At 40.6% G+C, this 16,178-nt stretch overlaps 1 protein-coding gene and 1 long non-coding RNA gene across 3 annotated transcripts in view; one reads left to right on the top strand and one right to left on the bottom strand.

Moving 5' to 3' along the window:
- LOC117259097 (uncharacterized) overlaps positions 1 to 16,178 on the bottom strand; it is a 50,168-nt gene that overhangs the window by 13,184 nt on the left and 20,806 nt on the right. The window lies entirely within an intron of this gene.
- LOC117259076 (N-acetyllactosaminide alpha-1,3-galactosyltransferase-like) lies at positions 5,434 to 14,833 on the top strand. Of its 2 annotated transcripts, XM_033630290.2 has the most exons (6): positions 5,438 to 5,624; positions 6,369 to 6,456; positions 10,721 to 10,798; positions 10,920 to 11,015; positions 12,881 to 13,018; positions 13,498 to 14,833. In XM_033630290.2, the coding sequence occupies exons 2-6, from the start codon at positions 6,428 to 6,430 to the stop codon at positions 14,180 to 14,182; spliced, it is 1,026 nt and encodes a 341-aa protein (XP_033486181.2). In that variant the 5' UTR covers positions 5,438 to 5,624; positions 6,369 to 6,427; the 3' UTR covers positions 14,183 to 14,833. The 2 variants fall into 2 exon arrangements, with proteins under 2 accessions (XP_078029646.1, XP_033486181.2); XM_078173520.1 differs by lacking the exon at positions 10,920 to 11,015 and having other exon boundaries at positions 5,434 to 5,624.

The following is a 16,178-nucleotide window of genomic DNA, read 5'->3' as shown; positions in this document are numbered from 1 at the left end:
TGTTCAGTTCCAATGAACTATCTGGCCCATCCCTAACTCTGACATTACAGGTATGACTCCAAGGTCCATTTTGTATTTTGACATCTTCCTCAACTGTGGTAGCAGCTGCTGCACCAAATATTAAAAGCAGAAAACTGCAACTGCAATTTTAAGGACTAACTTTAAACATTTGAAGTTAATCGTTAAAGAATAAATGACCTGGAAAGCTGGCGCTGCTCCACATAATTTAAAAGGTAACTTAGCCTACACAGAGCGGTGGAAATGTCCGTGCAGCTGCAGACGGGTGCGGCTGGATGATTGATAGGTGTGCTATCAGAGCCGATCTGTGCATCACTATGGCTTAATAATCAACTCAGTCAATAAAAACAACCCGTCCTGTGTTAGGAGTGTATGTCGCTGACAGAAAGAAAGAAAGAAAAAAAAATAAAAAAAAGATAGAAAAGCAGTGTACACCTCACATATTTATTTCTCACAGTTGCGCACACGTTTGGCTGGCATGCAGAAGCACCGTCTGCGTGTCTGTGTGCCGAGGGTGCGAACCGCAGCTTCAGCTGCTCAGGTAGAGAGGCTGTGTAGCCTGGTGTGTTTTTTCGCTGATTCGGTTCTGCAGGTTCTCTGCTGGTACACTGGAGATGACAGTCTGTCTTACTCGGCGATTGACGTGCGATTTATTCGGCTTTCCTTCCTTTCCCTCACTCATGAGCACGTCATCAAAATGCGCTGTCGTCACATTATTCATGATGTATGACGTGGATTGCCAGGAAATATCCGATCTGTCTGTTTAAATTACAGACCTATTGGCAGATATCGGATTCATATCCGATATATTTCCATATATGAAGGAGGCCTGAATCTGATCTGACAATATCCGATATCATGCGTTTTTTTTCTGTTTACACGTTCATGTTACGATCTGTGCCACTTGAGAGGAAAAAAATCAGAATTGGGTCACTTGAACCATGTAGTGTAAAGTAGGCTTAACAGAAGCTTCTCAACGCTGGTTATCTCTGACTCCAGAAAAGTAACCAAGTGTGCACACATCCAGGCAAAATACTCAGGTGCAAGACAAAAAAATTCTCCAGGTCAGAAAGACGATCTGCCAACTGTTGGCAATGTGCTGATCCACAAGATCTTCCTCAGGTCAGACTGGTTAGCTCTGACTACTGGCTCTACATCAATGCCTATGCTACACTCAGCAGTGGTCAGTCAGTAGGGATGTTTATCATTTAGAAAACTTCTTCCTCAGACGTTGAACTGACCGTTCACCAGGAAGAGAGCGGCTCCAGAGACGGCAGCAACAGAAAGTTTTCTGCTCTTTGACTGGTGAAGCTTAGATACTACCTGGTACTGGGTTATTTCAGGCAATAGCTTGAAAGTATCGAATACCAATATCCAGCCCTTTCAGTCAGTGCCCCCTGTGTCAACTGACCCATCTGTGTCACAAACTATGTACCAAAGCCCTCCTACAGTCTTTCCCCCCTTACTTCTCTGATGCATTTTTTAAAAATATACTGGGATGGAAGGTTCTTACAGAATTTGAAGGTGTTACGTTGGATGCTCTCTGTCTACATAAGATCTGTCAAATATGGAACTCAGTCACATCATGTAAACAAACCACACACCACAGCTGTGGTCTCAGAGTAACCACCAAACTTAATACAGGAAGTCCAGGAAACCAAGTTAAATTATAATAGCACAGAAAACTGTCAGAGGTCCAAACTGCGGGCTCAACATGTTCACATGATTGTTTTGTTTTAAATAATACCTTTATCTCATCAACAGGAGCCCCCTTCCCCTCCTCCGATTAAATGCCAATACAAAACAAAAACTCTGGACAATGATGATGGTGATTCTTGTGTTACTCTTAACAGGAAAAAAGTAAAGCATAAAGTACAAATAAAGACTCACCTGCTCAGCACAGGTGCAGAGAGACCTCCACCAACAAAGCAAATGAGGAGGGTTATGATGTATCCACTGATCATCATCATTATGCTTGGAGGTGTTGTGAACGGGAAGCCTTGAGCAAACTACTGCATCAACTCACAAGAGAAGTTTGATTCTAAATTTCCTTCAAATCATAATTAACTAGGACACACTTGGAATGTTTACATTTAACAATGTGAGTGATCATGTAATTACTTTTTTGTGAACAGAGCACAAAGACAAAACTTATACATGTAAAGTGGGCGTGATTTTTGGACACATTTGTGTGCACCTTGTTCAACTGATGCCACATAAAGTTTGCCTCTTGCAATCTCATGTTTCTGTACCACTGTGGGTGCTAAAACATGGAGAAAAGTGGGGCACACTTCTAGTATAAGAACAACTTTAATGTGACACCAACACTTTCCAGAATCTAATGAAGCAGATATTATATCAGGATGTTTATTTAGATAGTTCAAACAAACCCTTTCAGACAGTGGATAAATAGAGGTGCTGCAGCACTGGACAGCATGAGAATAATAATGTGGTATTTTAACATAAAAACATGTTAACATGTTCTGGTAGTACCCTGAAATAAATGTATGAACCTTAAAATAAGCATAAGGGGTCATACCCATGCTGTGTTTTTTGCGCCCTCAAATCCATTGTTTTCAAGGTAGACACGCAGCAGGCACGCTCAAATGACCAAGATACATCGTCTCGACGGGCACACATTCCCAAGCACCTATTTTTTCAGGGCACAACGGCTGTGCCCTGGGATACACAGAGTTCAACCTTATAATTCAGCAGTGCCAACTGCATGTCATTTGACGGGGCACAACCAGTGCTGGACTGGCCATCGGCCCACCGGGCATTTGCCTGGGGCCGATGGTAATTTTGGGCCGGGCCTTTTTTTTTAAAAAAAAAAAAAAAAAAAAAAAAATTTTTTTTAGTCATGTCATGATACCTATTGGTACACAAAACTGGTAGATCGGCCCATTAGTCATGATTGATTCTGGGCTGGACCAATTACAGCCGAGGGCCGATGCCCCCTCCCACTTGGGCCTCGGCTGCCAGTCAATCAATCATACAGAGAGAGGAGATTGACAAAATTGAGAAGAAACTCAAAGTAGGTGCGGAAAAAATAAGAGAGAAAAAGAGACAAGCCCTTTAGGAAGATGCTGCCAAATGTGTTAAAATAACACAGATGTTTGCTGGCTATGGCGGAGCTTCTTCAGCGGCAGCATCAGTGACCGCACCCGCACTGGCATCCAAAGCAGCTGCAGCAGGTAATGATGGCGGAGGTGGCCGTCAGCAGGTGGATGAGGCGAAGGGGAGGCAGGAGGAGGAGACCTGCGGCCGCCGCATTATATGACGACGGCACAGGTGGTGTGACTGGAGGGGAATTTGAACTTCAGGTAAGAAGTGATGAACAGCAGTCTACCTGGGTCAGATATGAATCAAGTTTGGTTGATAGTTTATTTTCGTTGTGCTTGCTAACTCTTAACACAGCATAGTTATGAGTAGGCCATTTAACAATTTAGCTGGCTGTTGAGCAGCATGACGGGGTTTCTCTACTGCTGGGCTGTTTCTATGATGTTATACTAGTGATGGTGATCTTAGTGCTTCAGTAACTTTATTTTATTCATTTAGTTAGTTAAGTATAGTCTTTATTAGTTAGGTAGTAAAATATTTCAATGTCTATTAATTGATATAAGTGCACTATGCAGTAATTCTTTACTCTGAAACAGCTAAAGCTCAACAGAGCAAAAATGTTCATGTAAAACCAAATGATTAGGCTAGTATTCATCATAAACCCACTTGCAAATATAATTTAGATTGAATCAAATTAGGATTTGCCAGGAGATGTGATGCTGCTCATTAACATAAAAGTGGCTTGGAGTTGAAAGTAACTACTTAAATGTATTTGTCTTTTATACATAAATATCCTCTTTATTCTAGATATGTTGTGTTTTTATCTTATTGTTTTTTACTGACATTTAACAGCAAACTCTTGTGGACAATAATTACCTGTATTTTGTTTTTATTGTGGGCATGTTTCCATTCAATTTAAAATATCCCTTCACTTTTTAAAGGTTGCCATGTTTGAGGAAGTATTATGTGTTGCTGTGCTGTTTATTGATGTGGTGAGTACATAGTCTATGAAAATATTACTAAATCTGTCATTTATTCATTTTAATATTCATCAGTGATCATGTCTCACCTCTGTTCCTCACTGTCCAATTTTCAGGATCCCATCATACGTTCATTGTTCAGGAGTTTCACTAGACCAAGCAGCCTTTTGGGTTCCTCTAAGTAAGTACTGTATAGAATAATGGGACTGGGAGGATGGTGTAGGTTTAAATTTATTAGACAAGTACATATACACCAACAAGACAGTGTACAAGCGGTGTCACAAGAAAGTTTGTTTTCATTCATAGGCTTCATTGTCTTTCCATCAATACCTGGTGGGCCGGACTAGGCTCAAAATGCCCGGGCTGATTTTTTGTCCCAGTCCAGCCCTGGGCACAACCAATCACTGCTGACAGATATCTTACCCTTCTTCCATAACTATCAGTCAGTATGTTTACATGACACTTGAAAAAAACAAATTATTGCCTTAATCCGACTATAACTGGACAACTGAAGTGCATGTAAACACATTACTCCGCCTAATATCGGAGTTCTCCAACTCCGATTAAGACACCCAGATAATGCGATTGGAATTCGATTTTCTCTGGCATGTATACGCCTTAATCAAGACATGCTATTGTTGTAGCCCTCCAACAGCATACGGCGTTCTTGTCTGCCTCTCGAAATCACCATGACCACGAGGGATAGCGTACACCTTATCTGCACAATCAGTAATGTGTACATTACGTACCAGATGAACAAAGCTGTACGATTATCCATCTTGCTGTTCGAAAATGCCGGTCTGCCGCCTGACTCCAGTTGTTTATTATTAAGTGACGTAACAGGTCAACCGGAAAGGGGGCCGTATTAACCCGCTGAAACGACTCATATCGCCACCTAGTGTTGAGGAGGAGGACACGTTCCCGTCAGTAATTGGATTTTCTCAGCTGCATGTAAACTGGGACAAGGACAGAAGTCCGATTAGACGCCAAAATCGAATTTTGAGCATAGTTCGATTACGCTGTGCATGTAAACGTACTGAGTCAGTAGTAATCAGGGTTGGGCAGTAATGCTTTACTAGTAATGCATTACAGTAATAACATTACTTTTTCCCGCAACTTCCCGTCGTGTAACTAATTACTAATACAATTTCAGTATTAATATTACAATTACTCCAAAACAACAACAACTCATTACAACGTTACTTTTGTTATCACATCACAACTGACTAGGGAATACATAGATACAGGGCACATTCCCGTCAGCTGAATGAGCCCCTGCTTCACAATCAATCTGGTCAGGGATGATGGTCAATCACCTCCTCCTTGGATTACAGCACAATGTAACACAGTGTTACAAAGTGAGGACTTCCTCATCAATATGAAAATTATGTGCCCTCTGTTTGACCCCTCCCTGATAACATCAGCCTTATACACAGAGGGAGTGCTCAGCAGCAGTACAACAAATGTGGCCATTTGGAACAGAGTTTCCTGGGGAACAATAGTCCAGCTAATGTTCTGGTCATGTTGTGGACTTCTACCTGACAACAACAACAAAAACAACAAGGGGTAAGTCATCAGCAATATCTTTGTCGGGAAAATTGTGGCTTGCTTTCAGTGTTTAATAAATAATTTGCAGTTCATCTGTAACGTTATTTTCTTTTAGATATACTGTCCTGATAATACTGTGATTTTTATCCATGTACTTTACTGTAATAGAGTTATTTATTCCCCATCAATTTTGCTTTTAAGTTCTTTGGGAATGAAAAATAAAAAAAATCTACCTGTTAAATCATTAAACAAGGTGGATAGCGCACTTTTAGTAGGAGACGTTTCTACCAGTGTAAACACTCACAGGCTAAATCAAAGTAATGTTTTTTTTCTATTATCATCCATTTTATTAACACTTTGCCAGATTGAAAGTTAAAGTCCGTTTGTTTTTCAGATGGTACCCAGTTCGCATTTTGATTAAGTAATGGCACAGACTGCATTATATTTACTCTCCGCCATTTCATTCGAGCTGCAGAATTCTGACATGCATGCATGACATATTTTACTAACACAAAAATTATAATATTGCAACCCCATACCTGCCAGTATTGACACAAAATGAAGTGATGACTATTGAGTGTGAATTATGTTAGCAGTAATGAATAAGGGAAAGAGGGAGTGACCCCTAACACTGCCCTTATTTGTTTTTTAATTCTGTGTCAGTCATAATGACTTAAGGACACAGAGTAACGGACACTGGTGGGGTTCTGTGGCATAACTGGTTTCACTACAGTGTAAACTGAATGTTTGTTTTCCTTCGAGGTGCCGTTTTATACACCAACAAACAGATAACTTCACCTCTGTGAGTGTTTGGTGGAAAAATGAAGGGGCAGTTTTTCACAGCAGTGAGGTAACCTGTCTCTCATCTTGTAAAGTTTGCTTTTTTAATCCGGTGATGTAATATTTTAGCAATTCATGAACAAATGTTGAATACTGGTACGTGTAAACGTAGGTAAGACAGTTAAGAAAAAAAAAACATTTCACCAAAACCTGATGAACTCATCCTATTTGTTTGTGTTTTATTTTATTTCCCTGTGGTAATATGTACAACTACCAGGTCTGTGGATTGTGCAGCATTTTTCTAGAAGTTTTAAATGCTTGTATCCATTGGTAACAAAATGAGAGTATATGGGTGGCGGTAGTTGATGGACAACTATTGATATTTTTCCCTTTTCCTTTGAAACGCCTGTTTGTCACTTTGTATCATGCCGGGTCTTTTCTCTCAAACCCTGAGGTTTTTGTGGGCCCATGAACGCAGTGCAGACGGAGCGCTCCATGAGTTCTTTTTTTCCCTCAGCAGCAGTTTGTTCAGAGCGAATCAGATCAGGGAGAATATATACACACACATATATATATATATATATATATATATATATATATATATATATATATATATATATATATGTATATATATATATATATATATATATATATATATATATATATATATATATATATATATATATATATACAGTACAGGCCAAAAGTTTGGACACACCTTCTCATTCAATGCGTTTTCTTTATTTTCATGACTATTTACATTGTAGATTCTCACTGAAGGCATCAAAACTATGAATGAACACATGTGGAGTTACGTACTTAACAAAAAAAGGTGAAATAACTGAAAACATGTTTTATACTCTAGTTTCTTCAAAATAGCCACCCTTTGCTCTGATTACTGCTTTGCACACTCTTGGCATTCTCTCCATGAGCTTCAAGAGGTAGTCACCTGAAATGGTTTTCCAACAGTCTTGAAGGAGTTCCCAGAGGTGTTTAGCACTTGTTGGCCCCTTTGCCTTCACTCTGCGGTCCAGCTCACCCCAAACCATCTCGATTGGGTTCAGGTCCGGTGACTGTGGAGGCCAGGTCATCTGCCGCAGCACTCCATCACTCTCCTTCTTGGTCAAATAGCCCTTACACAGCCTGGAGGTGTGTTTGGGGTCATTGTCCTGTTGAAAAATAAATGATCGTCCAACTAAACGCAAACCGGATGGGATGGCATGTCGCTGCAGGATGCTGTGGTAGCCATGCTGGTTCAGTGTGCCTTCAATTTTGAATAAATCCCCAACAGTGTCACCAGCAAAACACCCCCACACCATCACACCTCCTCCTCCATGCTTCACAGTGGGAACCAGGCATGTGGAATCCATCCGTTCACCTTTTCTGCGTCTCACAAAGACACGGCGGTTGGAACCAAAGATCTCAAATTTGGACTCATCAGACCAAAGCACAGATTTCCACTGGTCTAATGTCCATTCCTTGTGTTTCTTGGCCCAAACAAATCTCTTCTGCTTGTTGCCTCTCCTTAGCAGTGGTTTCCTAGCAGCTATTTGACCATGAAGGCCTGATTGGCGCAGTCTCCTCTTAACAGTTGTTCTAGAGATGGGTCTGCTGCTAGAACTCTGTGTGGCATTCATCTGGTCTCTGATCTGAGCTGCTGTTAACTTGCGATTTCTGAGGCTGGTGACTCAGATGAACTTATCCTCAGAAGCAGAGGTTACTCTTGGTCTTCCTTTCCTGGGTCGGTCCTCATGTGTGCCAGTTTCGTTGTAGCGCTTGATGGTTTTTGCGACTCCACTTGGGGACACATTTAAAGTTTTTGCAATTTTCTGGACTGACTGACCTTCATTTCTTAAAGTAATGATGGCCACTCGTTTTTCTTTAGTTAGCTGATTGGTTCTTGCCATAATATGAATTTTAACAGTTGTCCAATAGGGCTGTCGGCTGTGTATTAACCTGACTTCTGCACAACACAACTGATGGTCCCAACCCCATTGATAAAGCAAGAAATTCCACTAATTAACCCTGATAAGGCACACCTGTGAAGTGGAAACCATTTCAGGTGACTACCTCTTGAAGCTCATCGAGAGAATGCCAAGAGTGTGCAAAGCAGTAATCAGAGCAAAGGGTGGCTATTTTGAAGAAACTAGAACATAAAACATGTTTTCAGTTATTTCACCTTTTTTTGTTAAGTACATAACTCCACATGTGTTCATTCATAGTTTTGATGCCTTCAGTGAGAATCTACAATGTAAATAGTCATGAAAATAAAGAAAACGCATTGAATGAGAAGGTGTGTCCAAACTTTTGGCCTGTACTGTATATATACATACAGTACAGGCCAAAAGTTTGGACACACCTTCTCATTCAATGCGTTTTCTTTATTTTCATGACTATTTACATTGTAGATTCTCACTGAAGGCATCAAAACTATGAATGAACACATGTGGAGTTATGTACTTAACAAAAAAAGGTGAAATAACTGAAAACATGTTTTATATTCTAGTTTCTTCAAAATAGCCACCCTTTGCTCTGATTACTGCTTTGCACACTCTTGGCATTCTCTCCATGAGCTTCAAGAGGTAGTCACCTGAAATGGTTTCCACTTCACAGGTGTGCCTTATCAGGGTTAATTAGTGGAATTTCTTGCTTTATCAATGGGGTTGGGACCATCAGTTGTGTTGTGCAGAAGTCAGGTTAATACACAGCCGACAGCCCTATTGGACAACTGTTAAAATTCATATTATGGCAAGAACCAATCAGCTAACTAAAGAAAAACAAGTGGCCATCATTACTTTAAGAAATGAAGGTCAGTCAGTCCGGAAAATTGCAAAAACTTTAAATGTGTCCCCAAGTGGAGTCGCAAAAACCATCAAGCGCTACAACGAAACTGGCACACATGAGGACCGACGCAGGAAAGGAAGACCAAGAGTCACCTCTGCTTCTGAGGATAAGTTCATCCGAGTCACCAGCCTCAGAAATCGCAAGTTAACAGCAGCTCAGATCAGAGACCAGATGAATGCCACACAGAGTTCTAGCAGCAGACCCATCTCTAGAACAACTGTTAAGAGGAGACTGCGCGAATCAGGCCTTCATGGTCAAATAGCTGCTAGGAAACCACTGCTAAGGAGAGGCAACAAGCAGAAGAGATTTGTTTGGGCCAAGAAACACAAGGAATGGACATTAGACCAGTGGAAATCTGTGCTTTGGTCTGATGAGTCCAAATTTGAGATCTTTGGTTCCAACCGCCGTGTCTTTGTGAGACGCAGAAAAGGTGAACGGATGGATTCCACATGCCTGGTTCCCACTGTGAAGCATGGAGGAGGAGGTGTGATGGTGTGGGGGTGTTTTGCTGGTGACACTGTTGGGGATTTATTCAAAATTGAAGGCACACTGAACCAGCATGGCTACCACAGCATCCTGCAGCGACATGCCATCCCATCCGGTTTGCGTTTAGTTGGACCATCATTTATTTTTCAACAGGACAATGACCCCAAACACACCTCCAGGCTGTGTAAGGGCTATTTGACCAAGAAGGAGAGTGATGGAGTGCTGCGGCAGATGACCTGGCCTCCACAGTCACCGGACCTGAACCCAATCGAGATGGTTTGCGGTGAGCTGGACCGAATGCCAAGAGGGTGCAAAGCAGTAATCAGAGCAAAGGGTGGCTATTTTGAAGAAACTAGAATATAAAACATGTTCTCAGTTATTTCACCTTTTTTTGTTAAGTACATAACTCCACATGTGTTCATTCATAGTTTTGATGCCTTCAGTGAGAATCTACAATGTAAATAGTCATGAAAATAAAGAAAACGCATTGAATGAGAAGGTGTGTCCAAACTTTTGGCCTGTACTGTATATATATATATATTTGAGCAAAAAGGAAAATGTTTCTTAACCTGTGTCACTGTTTTTGTTTGTTTGTTTGTTTGTTTGAGATAATTATGGAAAAGCTGGTTGTATCTTGGTTAAAATGCAAAGCAAAAAGCAAAGATAGAAAATATTGCAATATCTTGTGTGCTGTAAAGTGGTTTGAAAAAAATTAAATCGGAATCGGCCAAAATCGGAATCGGCCGTCCAAACACTCGGCCCAAAAAATCGCAAGCAAGTCTAGATTGGAGTTTAATGGTATAAGTATTTCAGTGACAGTAAATTTAAACCAAAGACCAGAATGCTCATCACTTTTATCATGTTCATTTAACAGCCACTTCAGTCTCATACACACTTGGCCATTTGTCTGCATGATCAGTACAACATCAAACACTAAGTCATTTATAACCATATATTAAACAGGCTTAACTCAGGTGTTCTTGTTTGATTTGGCATCTCTTCAGTGGGCTAAAGGAAAGGAGCGCTGGAACCTTCTGCTGTCTTGTGTTGCTCGTTGTCAGCTTCACCTCCTTATATTTAAGGTGAGTACAAAAGTCATCACTATTGCCCTTGAAGACCGATGCGAGGCAATTCAATTTATTTAAAAGATTCACTTCAAAATTATTCTATTCTGGGTTAATGATGGTAACTTTTTAATGTTAGATATTTGGCAAGCCTCGTCCCTGCGGAAAACCTGCTGGTGACCAGTGAAGGAAAACTAAGATGGAGTGTCAACTTAGACCGCACGCTGAACTTCAGGTAAGAGATGAGACATTTGTTTTGTCACATAACCTCAGAAATCAAGTCGATTTATCTAAAGGGCATATTTAAAAACAACACACTGCCCAACTGCTTTTACGAAAGGATGATTAAAATATATGCCTCGCTGGCATCATTGCCATTAGCAGAATAAAAATACAGTGATGATGGTCTTACTTTAACTTTAAGTCATTATGTTTTCTATGCCTTTGATTATCTTGAAACTAATCCAGTGAGGCTAAAGCATGTATCAGAAATTATAATCAAGGTGACAACTTGTATAAACATTTTATTTTAACTTTTTTTTTCTACAGCTACAAATAAATTCTACACAATTACAAACTTGCTTTTGTACAGCAGTGTTTGACAGGTTTAAGGGCTGATTTCCGAGCACACACTTACTGATTATCATTTGCAAATCTCAACATCTCTCTATTTATGCTCTCAAAAACTTTGACACCACAAATAACCAATCTGAGACAACTAGGATTTGTCCCCAGGTTTGCTGTAAACTCGATCGCACTGTTAAGAAGCAGAGAAATAACCTAATCAATGCCTGAATCCTTTCTTAAAATCAATGTTTTGTCTGGTCAGTTAATGCTGACGAGATTATAAAAGGTAATATTTTGCCACTTAACTGCCCTGCTCTGCACGTCAAACCCAGCCTCCAGGAAGGCCTGCTCAGCTTGTGTGACGTTACAATGACAGATTTGTTTAATGATGAACAGCCTGATCTCACAAAACTCTTATATTCCTCTCTGATACACAGCATTGGAATGAAATGAATCCACAAATACAGTGGGTGGTTTATTTGGAGCCACCATAGTTTGAGTGTTTGCACTTCACCCACTTTGGAGCAGCAGTAGCTCAGAGAGCCAGAGGGTCACCGATTCAAGTCTGCACGTGAGCTAAATATAGTGTCGACTGGTAGCTGGAGAGGCCACTTCTCCTTCTGGGCACTGACAATGTGCCCTTGACCAAGGCACCAAACCCTCAACTATTCAGGGCACCTGTCCATAGACAGCCCCCTCACTCTGACATCTGTCTGTCTGCACCTGTATAGGTTCTCTTTGTACGTGTGTGTGTATTTTGAACCTGTGTGTGTAACAGCAGAGTGAAAAAACTGCATTTTCCCTCAGGGATTAACGTCCTCTTCCCTCACCCTGTGCTTATATTGTAGCCTGTCAGTAACCCAACAATTACATGGAATTACTCACATCAAGTCTGGTACTTCCCTTTCTGTCTACTCGTAGGACATATAGTTTCATGACAAGTAGGACAGCAGTGTGCAGTGTTTATCTTTTACGATTAATGCCACTGCTCTTCACACAGAACTAACTTGCTATCTCAACTTTAAGCAGCCAGATCTGGAACCAGCATGGATTATAAATCAATCAATCACCTGTTATTATCGGCCGACATTTGTTCTAAATAGTTTAATTGGTGATCTCTGTAAAGGCCGATCAGAAGATGCAAAACAAATGAAACAATTTCTCTACGTGTCACTAAATCAGCTTCATTGGTCTGGCGGTTCAGACTCACACTGAACACACACGGTTATATTCATGGTTTACTGCTGACCAGACATCAGCACACCTGCCTGTCTCAAGTACAGACATCAAAAAAAGTCTAAATTCAAATCAAATCATTAACATTAACAAAATAAAACACATGTTATGGTAGTTTAATCATTATTATGATTGAAACTACAAGATAAAGTAAATATTTTAGGAGGCAGTTACAATATAACTTCTAATTCCTTTTGGCACTTAATGTTTCATTACTTGCTCATGATTGTGAACACAATGTAAATGTCCTTCTCACATGGCTGTTTAACACATATCTGTTTTCATCTTCCTTTTCAGGGCCAGACAGGGAGTTGATACACGGACATCTTGGAAAGCTCCTATCATCTGGGAGGGGATGTTTGACCCCAATCTTTATGACCAAAACCACATCCAAAACCAGACATCTGTGGCCCTCACCGTGTTTGCTGTGGGAAGGTTTGTTTCTTGTTTCTCTGAATCCACCTGAACAAGACACCAGGGTTCCTACAGCTTAGTTGGATTCAAGACTGTTTGCTGCTACTCGGAATAAAATTGAAGAGCAATTTTATATTAAACAATAATGAAGTATATGAGACGAGAAAAGCATTTAAAACAAACTTGACGACACAATTTCATTTTCCACGGATTGTAGAAGAAGAGGGATGCTTTTTTACACTCTGTACTTTACTGTCCCCTCAGTTGTGTTCACATGGCTCTACCGACCCAAACGTCATTCCTTGTTTTTCATACATTACTTTCAGGATTAGAGGAATGTGGGACAGATGGGCTTGGGTCTCAAATAATGGAATGAGAAACACAATAGTATAGGGATTTTTTTTATCTATTTAAATGTAGTTATTTATTTTTTGTGTTTTTGTGTCATCATCTTAAGTTATGAGCAAAAGCAAGTGTTTGTCTCTCTGTCTCCACCTAAGGTACCTTGACACCTACCTCAAGACTTTCCTTACCTCGGCAGAACAACACTTTATGTTGGGGTTACAGGTGACATATTACGTGTTCACAGATCAACCAGAGAAGGTACCAAATATCAAGCTCGGCCCTCAGCGAAGCCTGAAGGTTATCCAGGTGGAAAAGCAGTCCAGGTGGCAGGACATCTCCATGATGCGGATGAAAACGATATCAGATGCCATTGAATCAGAGATTCGTCACCACTGCAGATATGTCTTCTGCTTTGATGTGGATCAAGTGTTTAAGGGAAGATTTGGCTCAGAGGCTCTGGGGGATTCTGTGGCTTTGCTACACGCGTGGTTTTACAAACTACCAAAGCACAAATTCACCTACGACAGAAACCCCAAATCCAAAGCCTTCATGGAAACTGGAGATTACTACTACCACGCTGCTCTCTTCGGAGGCTTGTCGGAAAATGTGAAGAATTTGGCAGATTTCTGCTTTCTGGGTATCATGGAGGACAAAGGAAACAACGTGGAGGCTCTGTGGCATGATGAGAGTCATCTGAATAAGTACTTTTGGCTTCACAAACCAAGCAGGCTGCTCTCCCCCGAATACTGCTGGGACCAGATTATTGGCGAGAACAGTGACATACGTGTAAAGCGCCTAATATGGGCACCAAAACATTATAACAGACTTCGTACTGGGTAGAGTGGCTACAAGAGCCACAAAGATGGAAGGACTTTTTGAAAGAAGTGTCAGCTTGTCAAGTACAAGCTTTGCATTGGATTCTAACCTTGGAATGTGGGACAGTGAAATAACCCTTTTCTGAAAATCCAACTCACGTAAATCTTGATGATTGTCTTTGTGTTCAAGAATGTCTCATAAGAACTGTGCTGACAAAAGATGATGTAAAATTTCAAAATGTCTTCAAGGAAATTCCGCTTTGCACTTCATATTTGTTTTGTTTGCGTGTTTTTGAAGGATTTATTGACAAATATATATATGGAGCAATTTGGTGCCTCACATTTTTTACATGCTGTGTTCTAAGCAATACTGTTGACTGTTACTGGAGAAAGTGCAAATTTTCAGATCAAGTGGGAAAAGGGAACGGCAACAACCACGGCCAAATGAGAGCAGCCTGTCAATCAAGCTGATACAGCCCCAAACATCTGTTTTACCTTTTAAATCTGCTCAGTGAAAAACCAATTAAGACAACATTTAGAGGAGCTGATAACTATTGAAAATCACAATTTAATTTGTTTCACAAATAGTCACACAAACCAAGGAACTCGTGCTTTGAGGGAACTGTGCTTAGCAGTGATTCACCTACCACTTCAATAAACTCCTGTTTTTGTCTTGGTTTTGGGCCTGGCTTTTGTTGATGTTGTTTTTCTCTGCAGTTGGCATTATGGCTGGGTGCTATGGTTGAAATATGTCACAACATAAAAAAATTATATTTTTCTGATAAAAATATACAACAAGATATGGCAAATGCTCAAAACAGCAAATAAAATAAACTGATAAATGCAATTATCCATCTCTCAAACCATCAGCTATGCCCACTCACGCTTTAGAGCAGGCATTTCAACTGGCAGCCTGTGGGCCACATCCTGCCCAGAAGCAATCTCTGAGCGGCCCAGCAAAATAGGAGTACCGAGATGCAGTATTAAACACCCCCGGGCAAAATTAATCAAGACCATAGTATTAATAAGCTCTGACGTATCGGCAATTTTGTCACACACAAACACAACAGAGTGAAGTCAGACAACAGCAGAGAGGCCGCAGTGCAGATGAAGGGAATATAACTTTAAGATTAGCCTAGTTGACAACAACTACACTTGTTACTGTAAGTAAGTGCAATAAAACCTTTGCCAATACTTTATCAAAACGTGTTCAGCAGGTAAAAAGTGATATTTCAATCTGCTCTGTCCACAGTCTCTGATTCTGTCCATTATGGTTTACAATCGCGGTTTACGCAGGCACATTACGGTAGCAGGGCTTAAAGCAAATGTTAAAAACAGACCAAAATGACAGCGGTCTGTGTGTCGTCCAACAGTTTAGCTTAGTTTGCCACGAATCTTAAAATGCATCTGAGGTAGCCGACCTGACAGTGAGTCTCCTCAGTAAGGAGAAGTAAGCAGGATGAGTGATTGATACTGATGTCCGTGTTTTTCATGCTTACATAATGTTATTATCGTCACTCAGTAACATCTAAACAATTTCATCCAGCCATTTTGGGATCTCAATTAAACGTCAAATATGCATGTTTTGTACCATTAGAAAGAAAAACTGGATCACTGGGAATGGAACCTTTGCTATTCCTTCACCTAAACAATGACAACTGTGATACTTCTAGCACCCCGAGATAGGGCTGAGCAATAAAACGATAGCGATATCTATCACGATAAAAACACATGATCAATATCAATAGAAAATACGTTCGATAAAACGTCTAATAAAACAGGAAGAAAATCACCGTCCTGAACTGCAAGGCATTCTGGGGGATGAAGTTCCAGCGAGGGCTTCAGCCTCTCCCGGCGCTCCCGGCCCAGCTAAGCAAGTCTGGTTGCATGAACAAACTCACTCACTCACTGCTTGTAACGTACGTAATGTTCCAATAACCTGTTGAGTGAGATGCACACTAGCAGTTTGATGTTTGGTTGCACCTTCGTGCCTCGTGTCTGCAACTCATAACAAAACAGTG

Source organism: Epinephelus lanceolatus, chromosome 2, assembly GCF_041903045.1.
Source record: "Epinephelus lanceolatus isolate andai-2023 chromosome 2, ASM4190304v1, whole genome shotgun sequence".
Taxonomy (NCBI): Eukaryota; Metazoa; Chordata; class Actinopteri; order Perciformes; family Serranidae; genus Epinephelus; species Epinephelus lanceolatus.
The sequence above is the reverse complement of the archived record's forward strand: the minus strand, read 5'-3'. Positions and strand labels throughout refer to the sequence as shown.